Source organism: Bufo gargarizans, chromosome 3 (assembly GCF_014858855.1).
Source record: "Bufo gargarizans isolate SCDJY-AF-19 chromosome 3, ASM1485885v1, whole genome shotgun sequence".
NCBI classification, from domain to species: Eukaryota; Metazoa; Chordata; class Amphibia; order Anura; family Bufonidae; genus Bufo; species Bufo gargarizans.
The window spans coordinates 519,087,629-519,106,613 of NC_058082.1; the positions used below are offsets into that span (position 1 = coordinate 519,087,629).

Consider the following 18,985-nt stretch of genomic DNA (forward strand, 5'->3'; position numbering starts at 1 on the left):
TGTGAAAGAGCCCTTAGTGGAATATGAGACTTTGTAAGAAAAAAATAGATAATAATAATTTCCGCTAACTTGTGCCCCAAAAAAATAAACCTTCTATAAACTCGCCATGCCCCTCAAAAGTGATCTTTATAGCCCCGCAGTGATTGTACTGTGTTTTTGCAGTGATCAGAAAAAAAAAAATTCTGTCACTGCGGTGGGGCGGACTGAACGCAAGTGTGCGCACAAGATCAGGCCTAATCGAGTGAACACTGCGTTTTTTGTAGAGCCTATAGAAGATGTCCTATTCTTGTCCGCAATTGCGGACAAGAAAAGGCATTTTCTATATAGTTCTGGCAATGTGCGGATCCGCAAAATGTGGAAAGCACATTGCCGGTGTCCGCGTTTTGCCGATCCGCGGTGTCTGTGTTTTGCGGATCCGCAAAACACATATGGACGTCTGAATGGAGCCTTACAGGGGGGTGATCAATGACAGGGGGGTGATCAGGGGTTAATAAGTGACAGGGGGTGTAGTGTGGTACTTGGTGCTACTTATTACAGAGCTGTCCTGTGTCCTCTGGTGGTCGATCCAAGCAAAAGGGACCACCAGAGGACCAGGTAGCAGGTATATCAGACGCTGTTAACAAAGCAGCGTCTGATATACCTTTTGAAGGGTTAAAAAAAATCGCATCTACAGCCTGCCAGCGAATGATCGCCGCTGGCAAGCTGTAGATCCACTGGTTTACCGTCCGATCCTGTGAACATGCACGCGTTCACAGGAAATCTCGCCTCTCGCGAGATGACGCGCCGGTGCGTCCAAGAGGAATAACAGGGCCGCCGCCAGGACGTAATCCTGCGTTCGACGGTCCTGAGGCGGTTAACAAGGTTCCAAGTAGAGCTTCAACATGCAACAAGAATAAATGAGAGTGAGACAAAACATTTTTTGAGCATTTAATTAAATGAAAACAACGAATAAACTGAAACAGGCTGTTTTTCAGCTGATCAAAATTTTAGGACCACGACCACATGCCTTTTAAAAGGCCAAATCTGTGCAAAGATGTGGATTCATTGTCATTTTCTGTCAGGTATTCAAACATTGTGATGGCAAAGGCAAAAAAAACTCTCCCTTTTTGAACGTGGTCGGGTTGTTGAACTGCATAAGCAGGGTCTCTCACAGTGCGCCATCGCTGCTGAGGTGGGACGCAGTAAGACAGTCATTTGGAATTTCTTAAATGATCCTGAGGGTTATGAAACAAAAAAGTCAAGTGGAAGACCCAAAATAATTTCATCAGCACTGAGCCGAAGGATCCAATTGGCTGTCCGTCAAGACACTGGACGATCCTCGACCCAAATTAAGGCCCTTACTGGTGCTGACTGCAGCCCCATAACCATCAGACGGCATATGAGACTGAAGGGCTTCAAAAACAAAAAACGTCTTCGCGCCACAGTGGAGGGGGCGCCATAATGGTCTGGGGTGCTTTTTCCTTCAGTGGAACAATGGAGCTTCAGGAAGTGCAGGGGCGTCAAACGGCCGCTGGCTATGTCCAGATGTTTCAGAGAGCATTCTTCATGACTGAGGGCCCTCAGTACACAATGCCCGCAGTAAAAGAGACTTCTTCCAGGAGATTAACATCACTCTTTTGGCCCATCCTGCGTGTTTCCCTGATCTAAATCCAATTGAGAACCTTTTCTCGTCTTCACCACTTGGAGAAATGTTCCCACTCACCTCATGGAAACGCTTGCATCAAGCATGCCGAAACACATTTTTGAAGTGATAAACAATAACGGTGGAGCTACTCATTACTGAGTATATGTTTGGAAGTTGGATTTCTGTTTTTTTTTGGGGGGGGGGGGGGGGTTGTTATTTATTTTTTATTTTTTTGAGGCGTGGTCTTAAACTTTTGATCAGCTGAAAAACAGCCTGTTTCAGTTTATTCGTTGTTTTCATTAAATTGAATGCTCAAAAAATGTTTTCTCACTCCCATTTCTTCTTGTTGCATGTTGAAGCTCTACTTGGAACCTTGTTAAGATCCAGCCATGCTAAATATGATTTTTTGCCATTTTTCAAGTGGCCTTAAACTTTTGATCAGGACTGTATATAGGACGCAAACCCCATTCTGTACATGAAGCCTCCTATACTCATGTTACTGATGCCCTGTCGCCTGCATTGCCTATTAAAAAAAGTCATACTTATCTGCTCCTCGCTGCTGTGGTCTTGTTGGCTTGCATTCCTCCATTTTCCGCTCCCCAGCTTGTTTTCTTCCATCCCCAAGCGACACATCATTGCTGAAGCCAATTATTGGCTGCATTGATGTAAGTGACTGTGTCCATACGGGGACCAGACGATGGAGGAATGGGAGCCAGCATGCAGGTAAGTATGAATCTCTCTATACGTGGTGCAGGCCGCAAGGTATAGGTAAAATGAGTATAAGGGTCCATTCAAACGTCCGCAAATAAATCTGCATCTGTTCCGCAATATCGGGAATGGGTGCGGACCCATTCATTCTCTATGGGGCCGGAAGAGATGCGGAGAGCACACTATGTGCTCTCCGTATCCACATTTCCGGAGCGCGGCCCTGAACTTCCGGGCCGCGGCTCCGCAAAAAAATTGAACATGTCCTATTCTTGTCCGCAATTGCGGACAAGAATAGGCACTTCTATTGGGGGGGTGCTGGCCGGGTGTATTGTGGATCCACAATACACCACGGACATGTGAATGGACCCTAATGGTCAGAAACCCCCTTCAGGATGCACATGTTGAGGATTATGCAGAAAAATCCTAGCGTAATACAGTACCAGCATAGTGGATGAGACCTGACATCTCATGTACACTTTTCATTTAATCTGAGCTGAAATTCACCTGCTGTGAGGATATCGATATCCGCAGAATGTCAATTGTTAGGTCAGATTTCACGCTTTGCAATGCAAACGATAAGATCAGGGCAAAACTGCATTAAAATCCACAGATATTCAACACGTACGGATTTTGGTGCCGAAATGCAGAGGAATCCACAAAGTGGAGAAGAATAGGACATTGGGCTTGTGCCGTGCTACAATATTTGTGACCTATGGTCAGGATAGGTCATCAATATCAGATGGGGCGGTCTGACTCCTGGTGCCCCGGCTGATCAGCAGTTCGAAGCGGAAGTGACATTTGAGTGAATGCTGCTTCCTCTTCCAAATAACTTGTGCGTCATCTCCTTTGCTGCAGCAGCGCATTGTAATTACAGGACATTCACCTCAATGGGACGAACAGTTGTAATTACATTGTGCGACCTTTACAAGAGAGAGCTCTTTCCTAATCACAACTCAGGAGGCAGTAGAAGGATGAAACTGAGCATGTGCGGCCTTCTCAGTGAGCAGGACAAAGGAAGAAGAAAAATACAGATGGCCACCAAGTTATTCAATGAAAGCTATGCTAAATCTTTAATTATATGCGATTACAAAAGTGTTCTGATCCTGCTGCTGGTTTCAAAACTGTAGATTATTTTTTTGTGGGACAACCCCTTTAAAGAATTGGCATCCAGAGAACATAACAAGACGTTTCGGTATTATAACCTTTATTAAGTTGTACCTGGTAGAAGAAGGCTGGAGAGGTTACCTTGGAAGGACCATACTCTGCACTTCTGATTCTTTTGCCACCTGCAAAGGCTTAAAGGGGATGTCCATGTGACCTGTGACGGGAAGCATACTTGGGGGCTAATTATGTAACAGTATTTTCAGTCCACACCTGATCTGCATTTTTGCAGGTCGCAATTTGATCCATTCACTTCAATAGGACCACAAAAAATGTAGACGGCATACCGCGTGCCGTCTACATCCGTGTGTCCATTCGATGATCCAGCACAAAAGATAGAACATGTCCTATTCTCTATTTTGCAGACAAGCATAGTCATTATTACTAGAGATGAGCGAATTTCATATTTTAAAATTCGTTCATGCTTCGTTTACTGGTAAAAGGTGAATTGCGTTATGGATTCTGTTTCCACGGACCATAACGCTATTCTATGACAGAATGCATAACGGAAGTCTATAGGCTGCCAAGCGGATCCGTCCAGTTTCCGTTATTGTAAGTCCATAGACTTCTATTATGACGGAATGAATAACAGAATTCCTCTAAAGGCATTCTGTCATAGAATTGTGTTATGGTCTGTGGTAACGGAATCCATAACGCAATTCGCCTTTTACCAGTAAACGAAGCGTGAATGAATTTCATAAAACTCGCTCTTCAATTTCAAGAAATTCGCTCATCTCTCATTATTACAGTGGGACCCGTGAAAAGTATGGGATGCACAAGGACCACATCAATGTTTTGCAGGACCGCAAAATGGATACGGTTGTGTAAATAGCCCATTAGGCTCTCTTCACAGAATTTGTTAAAAATAGCGGAGAAAGACCCCCATGCTGAATTATTTTCTTTGCTAAAAAAATGATCCTCCTATACGGATCCCAGTGGGGTCTGTTCGGCTCCATTTGCTTGTTTTTTTGTTCTGCTCCTATAAGGGAGTAAAATAATAAACGTAACAAACGCTGATGTGAAAGAGGCCTGGTCTGGTTGTGCCTCCCAGGCTGTCTTCTCTGCACTTCTGTTCCTCACATGCAGACTTCCTGCATGTACTGGGTGTGGACTGACCTCAGTGGATGACATGTCCCCAAGCAGCACATTACAAGTCACTATTGTGGTCAGTCATTGGCTGCATTGACGAACATGACCTTGTCCATGTAGGAAGTTTACATGTGGGAGCTGAAATTGCAGTGAAGACAGCCTGGGAGCCATGGAGCAAGTAAGTATGCTTCTGTTCATAGGCCATGGATAACCCCTTTTAACCACTTGCTGGTGACCTGCAAACAAAAAAAAAAAAAGAAAACCCCTCAGTCCACAAGCACACCCACTTAGATATCATGCAGAATAAAGCTGCACCTACATTACGAATACTTAAATAAGATACACCATTATTCACCTGAAGATGGGCCAGAAAGTGGTCACAGGGCTGGTATGTGTGGGCTATTGTGGTCTCTTTTTGCACTGATCTGCGGGAAGAGGGAACAGTACCATGTGGACTCTTTAGGTTGTGCCAGTGCTGGGTGCTAAGAAAATGTGCCTATCACTAAATCTCTTTACTTGTCATTTTATTTTCAGAAATGACTGACTCCGGGAGCTTTGCTGCATCTCGCTCTCGTCGAGAAAAAACGGAGAAAAAGGGCCGTAAGGAAGCCTTAGAGAGACTGAGAAAAGCAAAATCTGGTGAAAAAGTCAAATATGAGGTAAACTATTTTAACCACCTGTTTTGCAACAGTCCAGCTCCAGCAGTGGGAAAAGTAGCTAACTGGAGGGAGGAGGGCTGCTTTAGATGCTATATCCTGAATGGTAGCAGCTAGAAACGTGCAACTGGTCTTGTTTGAAAACTGACATTCCATGCTTTCATACAAGACTAAAGACAGCTAAAGTCCGCACTTGTTTCGGCAGCACATATACTAAAATTGGAACGATACAGAGAAGATCAGCATGGCCCCTGCACAAGGCTGACACGCAAATTTGTGAAGTGTTCCATATTTAGCCCCTTGCAGGAGCTTTGGCCCCGGAGGGATTGGGAATGGTTTGTGGGGGGCCCTTCTCTTCTGAGAGGCCTGCGATAGACCGCGACCTAGTGCACGATTTTGTTGCACGGGGTGAGAAAGCATGATTTTGGGCTTTCAATAAAAAAAATAAAAAAAAAGCTGTCTGCAGATGAGTTGCTGGCTTATTTAATATCCAAGTCATGTCTCGAGGCTTAGTGAAAGAGCTGAACATTGACTTATAGGATAGCTGCCTTATATCTGGAGGCAGAGCTTGTTAAGAGCTCATTTGCATCCCTTTCCGATCAACCACCTGGCATGATTTTATGGCCTAGAAAAAGGCAGCAGATAAATGTTAGGCTATGTTCACACTGGTGTCATGGCTTCCATTTATCTCAGAAACCATGATGCTGTGCTGGATCTCCACAGAAGAAAGTAGAGGCTATACTCAAAGGCTTTATACCAAACATGATGCTGGCTTTCGAGATGGCTACACAGTGGTGCTTATTTTAACACTGATTTAATAAATTACAAAAGTGGATTATTCACTTAAAATTTAGTGTATTAACCCATTCTTTGTTCTAACCGGGTGTTTTATGTTGGATGGAGGTATATGCAGCCTGCTTGACAGAACCAGAGTACTGCTATGGGGGATTTTCTGCCAAGGTTTTGCTTGTTCTGACTGCAAGAATATACAGTATAGTGCGCTGTTCCTGTCACCAAAAGTGATGGAAACCCAACTGGAGGCGGTGAACGCTTCTGTATACAGAGACTAACGCACATGCTTCTGATCATCTCCATGGATGTGTTCAGCATTTATCTGTTTTGCTGTTAGGTGGAAGAAATGGCAAGCATTTATGAAGAGGTGGATGAGGACTCCTATTCGAGGATAGTACGTGAACGCCAAGATGATGACTGGATAGTGGATGATGGTAAGTAAATTCTAGTTACTATAGGGGTGCATGTTCTGAACTTTTATACTGGACTGATACAGAGGAGAAACTTCTGGTTCAAGTATAATATTAACCCTTTCATGACTGGGCCCAAAAATGTCCTGAATGTCCAGGCAAATTTTAGTGATTTTGTGCGCGTGGTGGTTTAGTGACCCTAGCTTTTATTTCTTTGTTTGACTACCCAAATAATTTTTATTTTATTTTTTTACTTGGGACTTATTAGAATGTTTTTTAGAGATTTTTTTTTTTCCTCCTTTGTTTAGGTTTAATTTGGGGGGAAACCGCTAATTATAAAAAAAATAATTCTTTTTAATTATAGATTTTTATTAAATATTTAAACTGACACAGAAATTATTTATTGCAATGGGTTCCCTATTTTGTGACCCATGTATAGGTTTGAGTGAACGGGGCAACTGGTGACGGTTTCTGCTAGTGACCAAATTTTTACTTATTTTTTAATTTGTATTCCTTATTTTTTATTTATTTTTTTACTTATAGTTTTATTTATTTTTGGCACATATTTCCCCCAGGAGGTCATAAAAAGACCCTGCAGCTTTTCTCCTGTCCCAGACACCCCCGGCTTTCACGTGACCTGCTGTCCCCCTGGCGCTTGTGCTGCGCTGTCCTCCAGCTCCTGTTTTCTCCTCATGGTCCCCGCTGTGTCTCAAAGCCAGGACCCGACCTGCTCCTGCTAGATTGCCGGAGCTTTAATCCCAGCGCTGCCTAAACGTTTATATAAATGCTATCTCCACAGAGTATGTGCAGATAGGACGTATATAACCAGTGAGCAGTCGGGAAGGGGATAATAAAGTTTGACATAGATGCCTTTTTGGTGAGTTCATAGTTTTATAGTGCAGATCATGCCCAATATAAGATTAATGGTTCATGCACACACTGGTCCATAATATAGCACTATGCATGCTATTCTCAGACAATTTGCCCATAAATAGTTTCACACTGGTGAACATCCAAGTAAATCTGCAGTTCATTTAGGGTGTATTCACACTTAGTGGTTGGCTTGCTGCTTTAAATAGCAATACTTCATCCACAGCATATAACTACACCAAATAGAGTGTAGGTACATTGTCCATTAGTATGCCGAGAGGGCAATGGCTCTGCGGCAGAACTGTATGACTTTTACTGCAAACGGCTGTGGTTTTGGCAGTGCAGTTTTTACTGCAAAACACACTAAAAAGTTTCATGTATAAAAAAATCGGCTCATGTTAATAGACCTTTAGGACTCATTAACATGGCCAATTATCATGGTTGTAATCTGTAGTATGCAGTGCTCCAGACAAAAAAAAAATACCTAGTAGCCATTGGCTCCTGAACTGAAAAATTTAGGAGCCAAATCGAAACCAAATCTAAATTTTGGTATCGTGACAACGCTACGCTGATCAGATTGGCGTAGGGTTGTTTTGATGCCAAAATTTTGATTCGCTTTCGTCACTATAAAAAAATATTGCGATACTCAATACTGCGAAAAAAACGCCCCCCCCCCCCCCCAAAAAAAAAACCACCAAAAAAAGCAGCGTGCATTTCGCATTTTATGAAACATTCGGCCCATAATAGAATAGTCCTATCCTATTTTTTGGGGTGACAAGGTGACTAAAATATGGAGATATATTTTAATAGTTTGGACAGCGCTATTTAATATGTTTATTTATTGTTTATATATTTTATATGTAAAATTGGGAAAGGGGGGATTTAAACTTAATATTTTAGGGTACTTTCACACTAGCGTTTTTCTTTTCCGGCATTGAGTTCCGTCCTAGGGGCTCTATACCAGAAAAGAACTGATCAGGCATATCACCATGCATTCTAATGGAGAGCAATACGTTCAGGATGCACCAGGATGTCTTCAGTTCAGTCATTTTGATTGATCAGGCAAAAGATAAAACCGCAGCATGCTACGGTTTTATCTCCTGTGAAAAAAACTGAAGATTTGCCTGAATGCCGGATCCAGCGTTTTTCCCCATAGGAATGTATTAGTGCCAGATCTGGTATTCAAAATACCGGAATGCCACCGCACTAAATACGGACCCATTCACTTCTATGGGGCTGTGCACATGACCGGTGATTTTCACACATAACTTGTGCGTTGCGTGAAAATCGCTGCATGCTCTATGTTGTGCGTTTTTCACGCAACGTAGGCCCCATAGAAGTTAATGGGGCTGCGTGAAAATCACAAGCAAGTGCGGATGCGGTGCGATTTTTCACGCATGGTTGCTAGGATGAAAGTCTATTCACTGTATTATTTTCCCTTATAACATGGTTATAAGGGAAAATAATAGCATTATTTAATACAGAATGCATAGTAAAAGGTCAATATAATAAACATTGGTGGCGCAGTGCGCCCCCCCAACACCCCAGTATAATAAACATTGGTGGTGCAGTGCGCCCCCCCAACACCCCAGTATAATAAACATTGGTGGCGCAGTGTGCCCCCCCCTCAATATAATAAACATTGGTGGCGCAGTGGGCAGTGCTAATGAGGGTTAAAAAATAATTAACTCGCCTCCTCCAATTGATCGTCTCCTGTTCTTTCTTCAGGACCTGTCAAAGGACCTGTGGTGACATCACTGTGCTCATCACATGATACATCACCATGGTAATGGACCATGTGATGAGCTCAGTGACGTCACCACAGGTCCTGAAGAAAGAACAGGAGACCAGCAGGTACACGATCAACTGGAGGAGGTGAGTTTAATTTTTTTATTATTTTTTAACCCTCATTGGCACTTCCCACTGAGCCACCAGTGTTGGGGGGGCGGCGGCGGCGCAGGCGCACTGTGCCTCCAGTGTTTCTTATTTTTATACAAATACAGGAGGCGGGTGCTGGAATCAAATAGCCGGCACCCGACCTTTGTGACAGGGAGCTGCGATCAGCGGCAGTTAACCGCTCAGGTACTGCACCTGAAGGGTTAATTTGATTCCGGCACCCGCCTCTTGTACAGGTCCTTCTAAAAAAAATTAGCATATTGTGATAAAGTTCATTATTTTCTGTAATGTACTGATAAACATTAGACTTTCATATATTTTAGATTCATTACACACCAACTGAAGTAGTTCAAGCCTTTTTATTGTTTTAATATTGATGATTTTGGCATACAGCTCATGAAAACCCAAAATTCCTATCTAGAAAAATTAGCATATTTCATCCGACCAATAAAAGAAAAGTGTTTTTAATACAAAAAAAGTCAACCTTCAAATAATTATGTTCAGTTATGCACTCAATACTTGGTCGGGAATCCTTTTGCAGAAATGACTGCTTCAATGCGGCGTGGCATGGAGACAATCAGCCTGTGGCACTGCTGAGGTGTTATGGAGGCCCAGGATGCTTCGATAGCGGCATTAAGCTCATCCAGAGTGTTGGGTCTTGCATCTCTCAACTTTCTCTTCCCAATATCCCACAGATTCTCTATGGGGTTCAGGTCAGGAGAGTTGGCAGGCCAATTGAGCACAGTAATACCATGGTCAGTAAACCATTTACCAGTGGTTTTGGCACTGTGAGCAGGTGCCAGGTCGTGCTGAAAAATGAAATCTTCATCTCCATAAAGCTTTTCAGCAGATGGAAGCATGAAGTGCTCCAAAATCTCCTGATAGCTAGCTGCATTGACCCTGCCCTTGATAAAACACAGTGGACCAACACCAGCAGCTGACGTGGCACCCCAGACCATCACTGACTGTGAGTACTTGACACTGGACTTCAGGCATTTTGGCATTTCCCTCTCCCCAGTCTTCCTCCAGACTCTGGCACCTTGATTTCCGAATGACATGCAAAATTTGCTTTCATCCGAAAAAAGTACTTTGGACCACTGAGCAACAGTCCAGTGCTGCTTCTCTGTAGCCCAGGTCAGGCGCTTCTGCCGCTGTTTCTGGTTCAAAAGTGACTTGACCTGGGGAATGCGGCACCTGTAGCCCATTTCCTGCACACGCCTGTACACGGTGGCTCTGGATGTTTCTTTCTGTGTCTTACCCTCTTGCTTGAGGGTGTCAATGATGCCCTTCTGGACAGCAGTCAGGTCGACAGTCTTACCCATGATTGCGGTTTTGAGTAATGAACCAGGCTGGGAGTTTTTAAAAGCCTCAGGAATCTTTTGCAGGTGTTTAGAGTTAATTAGTTGATTCAGATGATTAGGTTAATAGCTCGTTTAGAGAACCTATTCATGATATGCTAATTTATTGAGATAGGAATTTTGGGTTTTCATGAGCTGTATGCCAAAATCATCAATATTAAAACAATAAAAGGCTTGAACTACTTCAGTTGTGTGTAATGAATCAAAAATATATGAAAGTCTAATGTTTATCAGTACATTACAGAAAATAATGAACTTTATCACAATATGCAAATTTTTGGAGAAGGACCTGTATTTGTATTACAGGTCAGTTTTCTTCATTGGTGGCGCATTGGCCACAGCCCCTCCCCTCCTCCCCCCCTTCTCTTTCTTTATTGGCGGCGGCGGCAGCAGCACAGGGGGGAGGGAGAGACTCCTTCACTGCACTGCTGAGAAGAACATCGGCGGCGGGGCAGAGAACTGTCATCTCCTGTGCCCCACCACTGTATTCAACTGCAGAGCTGCGGCGGGTCTAGTCGCAAATGGCGACAAGACTAAAAAGTCTTGTCGCCATTTGTAAATTCGAAGTCGCGTTGGCGACCACTTTGGTCACCATCTGGAGCCCTGGTATGTCTTCTGTAGAAGCACATGAGCCTGTGATTGCCCTGGATTCCATATGCACAGAAGCAGTACTGTCACGACCATGTTTATGGCCGTGACTCCTTGGGAGCCGCATACAGTTGCCCGCGGTTTGGTTTGTTGTGTCAACCGCAGCTGGGGGCACTTTGCTGTCTGCCTCAAGTGCGGTTGCCGCAGACAGGTATGTGTGCGGTTGCCTTTGGTTTGTGTGGGTGTTTGTATGCACTCTGAATGTCTGGTGTGCACTCTGTTTTATGTTTGGTGTGCACTCTGACATTTTCCTTTTATCTGTGGCTGCCCGTGGCAACGTTTGGGGTTTAGTACATGTGGTGGCAGTGTCTCGGCCTTTTGGCCGGCTCCCAGGAAACGTCTGCCACACATGTCGTTGTCAACGGTAACAGCTGCAGTGAGTATTTGTGTCTATTTTCCTTTATGTGGTCTCACTACACTTCCTGGTGTTGGAAGGGTTAATTCCCTTCTGTGTGTGTGATCACTGGGTGTGTCTGTGTGGGTGTGACTACTTGGGCCTATAAAGCCTCATTGTTATCTCCAGTCTGAGGGGTACTTCAGCCATGACTAGCTGGAGTAGTCTCCTGTGTTATATCACATGCCAGTGGGGGCCACCCTTGTGGTCATAAGTTTAAGTTTATGTGATGTTCAGTTTATGTTTTCCTTTTTTATTCTGTGCAGCTATGGATCTGGGTTCCTGTGTGTGGTTGTGTGTGTGCTGAGTTCTATTTGTATTGTTTGTGGACTTCAGCTTGCCTGCACACGGATCCAGTCAGCAAGGCTGTGGCAGGTGGCTGGAACTAGTGCAGTTCACCTGCCATATCCATAGGCCTGTTTCTGTTTCACTTTTTCCTGCAGCTTGGTCAGTGAGACTCCTGTTCCTCCGTGTCCAGAAGGAACAGGTCGTCTTACCCTTCACTCCTAGTTCAGGGACCGGCGGAGGGTGAGTAGGGATCCGAGGTTCCTGAGCATGGGCCCTCCTACCTTCAAGGTCGGCCCATGCAGCTAGGAGTTAGGGACGGATTAGGGATGCGTTAGGAGGTGACCTGCTCCCTAATTCTCTCGTCCTGGCCGAGCAGGGGTTTACATATTCTGGCATCGCACGACTGCGGATTTTCCCCATCCTCAGCCGTGACAAGTATTTTCTGGGTGGCGATGTCTCATTACATGCAGTCAGATTAAGGCTCTTTTGGCTCCCTATACTTGGCCCCTTAGTGTCCCTGTTCCTATACTCCAGCAGATGTGTGCACTCACCAGTGCCTAGAACAGAGGTGCGCAGGCTGCATGCGGCCCCCATCCTCCTAGACAGAAGCACAGCTGATCTTGTGATCAGCTGTGTTTCTGCCATGAGTGCCGCACTCTTAACACCTCCTGCTCTGGCACAGGAGCAGGACGGGTCCCAGGCTGCCGGTGAGCGGTGCGCTATGCATGGTGGACCCGGCTTGGGGGCAGAGGAACGCAGAGCTGCAGGGTCAGGAGACCCTGCTCAGCTCTGCCTTGTACAAAGCCCCCACAGCAGGCTTGTTTCCCTTGTAACTGGGGCTCCTCTCAAAAGTTTTTTTATGTGGAAAAAATATATTAAATAAAAAGTTACATTATTTTCAAAAGATGAAAACAAAGAAATAATAACACAAAGAAAACAAGAAATAAAATATGATATGGCAAAAAATAGAAAATTATAAATTAAAAAAATACAAATAAAAGAAAAAGGAAAAATTGCAAAATATAAGAGTGCTCACTGTCGCCCAACAGGGTTTTTATGATCCTTTGGGACACATTATATGGCGGGAAAAAAAAAAAAAATTGAAAATGATAAAAAAAAATATAAAAAAAATAATGTTTTAAAATAATAAAATACAAAAAAAAGCAAAATAAGTGTTCATTGTCCCCAACAGTCTTTTTATGACCTCTTGGGCACATATTATGTGGCAAAAATATATTTAAAAAATAAGTAATAAACCAATTATAAAAAAAAAAATACAATAGAATATTAATAAAATACAAATAAAATAAAAAGGAAAAAGTTAAAAATTTACTGAAAATGTCTGTGTCCTCCAAAGGTTTTTTTATGACCTTGGGGGATATATTTTGTAGCAGAAATATATTAAAAAGTACCGTAAGTTGTTAAAAAAGAAAAGAAAAATAATACATAAAAAAAACACACCAACCAAAACAGTCACGTGAAACTATGCATATTGTATAACAAAATGACACAAAATAGGGAACTAATTATTATAATAATTTTATTTTGGTATCAGTTTGCATATTTAAAGAATAAGGAGCTATTGTTGGGAAAAAAAATAACTTTTTAAAAACATTTAGTACAGTTTTTCTGCCAAATAAACAAAAAAATTAATTATAAGGCTCTATGTGTCAAGTAAATAAATAGTTGCAAAAATGATTTTGGTAGTCCCAACACATAAAACATTAAAAAGTTACAACAGTTTGAACCACTACGTGCGCTAAATCACAGAAAGTGTCTGTTCAGGCCTGGTTATTAAAGTGGTAACCAATAAGCGTTTTCCCCACTAGTAAGGGAAAGTGCTTACTGGTTATTACATGGCGCCTGTAACTGGGGGGGGCAGGAGTAGGTAATAAACAGTGAGTGCCGTCCTCTGCATTGAAGGAAAGCACTCCTTTGCGAATAAGAAAATGTCACCAGTTTTCCAGGTTTTTCCTGTAAAAACTATTTTTAACAAGTTCCTGTAGCATTGCCCCTGAATCGGAAGATGCATACTTACCTGCTCCATACCATCCAGGTCCTTTTCGCTGCCTCCATCTTCCAGTTCCTGCGTTGTTTACACCTGGCAGTGCATGGCCATGGTCACATACACTGCTCTAGTCAGTGACTGGCTTCAGTGGTGACATGCTGCTTGTGACTATATCACCGCTGAAGCCAATGATTGGCTTGAGAGGTGCATGTGACCATGGCCACGCAATGCCAGGTGAAAACAGCGTGGGGACCGGAAGATGGGGGCCGTGTGAAGGACCGAAATGGCGGGGATCAGGTAAGTTTAGCTTTTCGGTTTCAGGGGCCATGCTGCAGGAACGTGTTAGAAATTAATTTTCTCGCCCATTTTCCTTGGGGGACACAGACCTTGGGTATAGCTCAGCTCCCTAGGAGGCGTGACACTAAGTAAAACTGTTAAGCCCCTCCTCCATCAGCTATACCCTCAGCCTGGAGATAGAGGCTACCAGTTTTAGCTTAGTGTCCAAGGAGGCAAGACACTCCCTGCTACTGCAGGGCTGTTTTCTCCTTGTTATTTTTACTTTTTCTTCTAATTTTGTTATTTTATTTTTTCCTAGGGATACCAGAGACGCATTTGACCTCTCTGCTCTCCCGGGGTTGAGCTGCGCCAGTGCCAACTTATCTGCACTGCTGCCTCCCCCACAGAAGCAATAGGAGGATCTGGGCAGCAATGGCTCCCCTACATCCCGCCAGCTAGGGGGTCGCCCGCACGCCAAGCCCCTCTTCCAGCTTCCTGCCACTGCGGTGCCAGTGGCTGAAGGGGCGACCCTGCTGGAAAGGACTGAGGGTGAAGACGTCGCACGGTGAGATGGCTATTCCAGCCCATACCCCGTCCCTATCTGCAGCATCTACCCCTCTGGGTAAGGGGGGCACCCGTGGTCGCTCATTCTGAGCGCTCATCTGCAGGACAATGCAGCACAGCAGCATCCTCAGCACCCCCACGCTTTTCCCCCCCACGCTGCTATCTTCTCCCCCCCCCCCCCCCCCCCCTGACTCCATTTTTCTCTTCTCTCTCTCCCCCTTCCCGCCGAGAACGGGGGGCGGGGCTTAGCGGTCCCGGCAGGGGGCGGGGCTTCCGCGCGTCATTTTGGGGGCGGAGCTACGTTCTCCTTCACAGGAGACATTTCAAGCGCTGGAGGGGGCGGAGCTTGTTCCCCGCGCTTTCTGCTGAGGTTTCCCGCGCTTCCTCACTCCTGACAGGAAGCTGGGACACGGTGGGGGACTCTAACCTCCTGTGTACATCGCTCGGCTTCTGTGGGCGCTCTCTGCGGCTCACTGCTTCTCTGCTGCTGCTGATCTGGGCCATCTCCTGACGTTCTTCTGAGGCACTGGTAGGACAGTTAACCCTCTCCTAACCCTCCTGGTCATAGCTGCTATAACCCTTTGTGGTCTCTATATTAGAGTACAACCACACTTCAGCATGTCAGATCCCACAGGTGCCCCCAAACCCTGGTACCATGCCTGTACCGCCTGTAAGGAACTTTTTCCGCGTGGGCAATCTGAGCCGCATTGCCTTGCATGTCAGGCCCCGGTGCAGGGCCCGCTTCCCGCTGCGCCCCCCGGTGCCTCTGAACCCCCTGACTGGGCTAGGTCTCTGTCTCAGGCGGTGGAAAGCCTTACACACGTAGTGGGCCGTCTCGTGGATAGACCGCCTCTCCCGCAGGCTGCCACAATCCCTGTCGCACCCGCTGGGACTACCGTTTCTGCCGCCCCCACTGGTTCCCTGCCTCCCAGCGAATCTTCCAGGGCCCGGCATACTCAGAAACGTTCAAGGGTTGAGCGCACATCTTCTCCAGATGCTTCGCTCTCTCCGCCATGCGTGCGAGCTCAGTCAAGTCTATCCTCTCAAAGGGATACGCTTTCTGAGGGAGAACTGGCGGATTCGGACGTGGACATGGACTCAGAGCTTCCGTCCAAATTGGCGTCCGCGGTGGGGCATCTTGTCACTAGCATCCGTGATACCTTTCAGCTACACGATGACCCCCCCAGCTCTGAACAGGCCGGCGTGTCCTTTCTCCGCCCCAAACAGGCCACCAAGGTTTTTCCCATACACGCTGATTTTTCTTCTGTGGTATCCAAGGCTTGGACTCGGCCTAACGTCCGCTTTATTACACCCAAAAAGCTGGACATTTGTTATCCCTTTCCAGCGGATTCTGTGACCACGTGGACATCCCCGCCTAAGGTTGATCCTCCCGTGGCTCGCCTGTCCAAAAGCACTACTATTCCTGTACAGGACGGATCTTCCCTCCAGTCTGTTGAGGACCGTCGTACGGAATCCCTCTCCAAGGCCATATTTACTGCCTCTGGTTCGGCCCTTAGACCGGTCTTTGCCTCCGCCTGGGTTGGCAAAGCGGTCTCTGAATGGGGTTTGCAACTGGAACGGGAGTTAGGGTCGGACGTCCCTGTTCAGGACCTCCGTTCCTTAGCCCAACTAATTGTTCAGGCCGAAAAATTCGTCTGTGAGGCCTCCCTTGATGCGGGTGCCCTCATTGCCCGTTCCTCTGCCCTGGCAGTTTCTGTCAGGAGGGAACTCTGGCTGAAGGTTTGGGCGGCGGACGCCGCTTCCAAAATCTCTTTGGCCGGCCTACCATTCACGGGTTCCCGCCTGTTCGGAACCCGTCTGGACGAACTTATATCAGAGGCCACGGGTGGGAAGAGTACTCACCTCCCCCAGTCCAGGCCAATGGGCGCCCCCCGTGGTCGCGCTGGTTCGTCCCGTTTTCGGTCCTTTCGCAAGCCCACCGGGTCTAGACCCGCGGCCAGTTCTTCTTCCTCTGGCCCAGCCCAGGATAGACGCAAGAAGCCGTTTTTTCGGACGCAACCTACCTGGCGCAAGTCCCAGCCTGCACGGGCTCCCACAGGCCAGCAGCCCTCTGCCTGAAGGTGCGCCCCCACCCACCCGGGTGGGGGGCCGCCTCCTCCTATTCAGGAACGTATGGCGGGCCCACATCTCAGACGCATGGGCGCTCGAGATTGTATCTTGCGGATACAAAATCGAATTTGCGTCCATTCCGCCAGACCGTTTCTTCCGATCCCGTCCTCCGCGAGATCCCGTACGAGTGGCCGCCTTCTTCGCGGCCATTCACTCTCTAATGGACAAGGGTGTCGTCGCCCCCGTGCCTCCGACGGAAAGGTTCAGGGGGTTCTACTCGAACCTCTTTGTGGTTCCCAAGAAGGAAGGCTCAGTGCGTCCGATCTTGGACCTAAAACGCCTGAACCGTTTTCTCCGACTGCAGAGATTCCGGATGGAGTCTCTCAGGTCCGCAGTGGCCTCCCTGGAAAGAGGGGATTTCATGGCCTCAATCGACATTCAGGATGCATACCTCCACGTTCCGGTTGCTCCATGTCATCACCGCTTCCTGCGCTTTGCGGTGGGGGGCGATCACTTCCAATTCGTCGCCCTTCCCTTTGGTCTGGCGACTGCTCCTCGAGTGTTCACCAAGGTCCTGGCCCCTGTCTTGGCCCTTCTACGTTCAAGAAGTGTTTTTCTTCTCCCATACTTGGACGACATCCTGGTCAAGGCACCCTCCTTCTCTCAGACATCCCGCAGTGTGGAACTCACTCTGGAGACCCTGACGCGGTTCGGTTGGATTATCAACCACCCCAAATCTTCCCTTACCCCCTCCAGACGGCTGATCTTCCTGGGGATGCTCCTGGATACAGAGTTGGCGGAGGTCCGCCTTCCGTCGGACAAGCGTCTGGCCCTTCGCGGGTCGGTTCGCAGTCTCCTCCGTCATCACCGCCCTTCCCTCAGATCCAGCATGCGGTTGTTGGGAAAGATGGTTGCCTGTTTCGAAGCGGTGCCGTTCGCACAATTCCGATCCCGCACCTTTCAGAGGGCAATTCTGTCGGCCTGGGACAAATCACTGAGGAGTCTGGACAGGACCTTTCTTCTGCCTCCCCTGGCTCGAGCTTCCCTCGGCTGGTGGTTGCATATCCCTCTAAGGGGGAAGTCCTTCCTTCCACTGAACTGGCTGGTGATTACCACAGATGCCAGCTTACGGGGGTGGGGGGGGGTTTTCCCTCCCCGGTCCGTCCAGGGCGTTTGGTCTCTATCGGAGTCCAGACTTCCAATCAATATTCTGGAACTGAGGGCGATTCTTCTGTCCCTCAGACACTGGACCCATCTGCTGAGGGGCCACCCTGTTCGGATCCAATCGGACAATGCCACGGCTGTGGCATACATAAACCATCAGGGAGGCACTCGCAGCGCTGCAGCGATGCAAGAGGTGACCCTCATTCTCCTCTGGGCGGAGACGCACGTGCCGGCCTTATCTGCGATTTACATCCCGGGGGTGGACAACTGGGCGGCGGATTTCCTCAGCCGGTCCACCATCGACCCGGGAGAATGGTCCCTGCACCCAGAGGTGTTCGAAGCCCTTTGTCTTCGCTGGGGTCGCCCCGACGTGGACCTCATGGCCTCCAAATTCAACCACAAGGTCCCCCTATACCTGGCCAGGGCACGGGACCCGAAGGCATACGGCGCCGACGCGCTCGTCCTTCCGTGGCGCGAATTCTCCCTTCTGTACGTCTTTCCTCCTTTTCCCCTCCTGCCACGGGTTCTTCGGAGGATCGCGGCAGAGGGCGTCCCCGCGATTCTAATCGCCCCGGATTGGCCCCGCCGGTCTTGGTACGCCGACCTAATGTTGCTGTTGGCAGACGCACCGTGGCCACTGCCCTCCAGGGAAGACCTTCTCTCTCAGGGACCGATCTTCCACGAGCATTTAGGCTCGCTACGTTTGACGGCGTGGCTATTGAGACCGCCGTCTTAACGCGACGGGGTTTCTCCGCGGACGTAGTCCGCACCATGATCCGGGCTCGTAAGCCCGTATCCTCTAGGATCTACTATCGGGTTTGGAGGTCCTATCTGGGGTTCTGTGAGTCCCGGAGCATCCCACCTCTCCGGTTTTCTCTTCCCACAATCCTGTCCTTCCTCCAGTCGGGTCTGGACCTGGGGCTGTGCCTCAGTTCTCTGAAGGGTCAGATTTCGGCGCTGTCTATTCTTCTCCAGCGTCCCCTGGCCCCTCTAGGGCCAATTAAGACCT

General features: G+C 47.2%; 1 protein-coding gene and 1 non-coding gene across 2 annotated transcripts in view; both read left to right on the forward strand.

Annotated features, from left to right (window-relative positions):
- Window positions 1-18,985, forward strand: part of POLA1 (DNA polymerase alpha 1, catalytic subunit) — a 370,264-nt gene that overhangs the window by 5,109 nt on the left and 346,170 nt on the right. The window contains 2 exon segments of the mRNA XM_044284006.1: window positions 5,117-5,241; window positions 6,368-6,464. Of these exon segments, the coding sequence (XP_044139941.1) occupies window positions 5,117-5,241; window positions 6,368-6,464 (222 nt within the window).
- LOC122933508 lies at window positions 5,428-5,534 on the forward strand. The gene has a single exon (XR_006388463.1). It is a non-coding gene; the product is annotated as a U6 spliceosomal RNA (small nuclear RNA).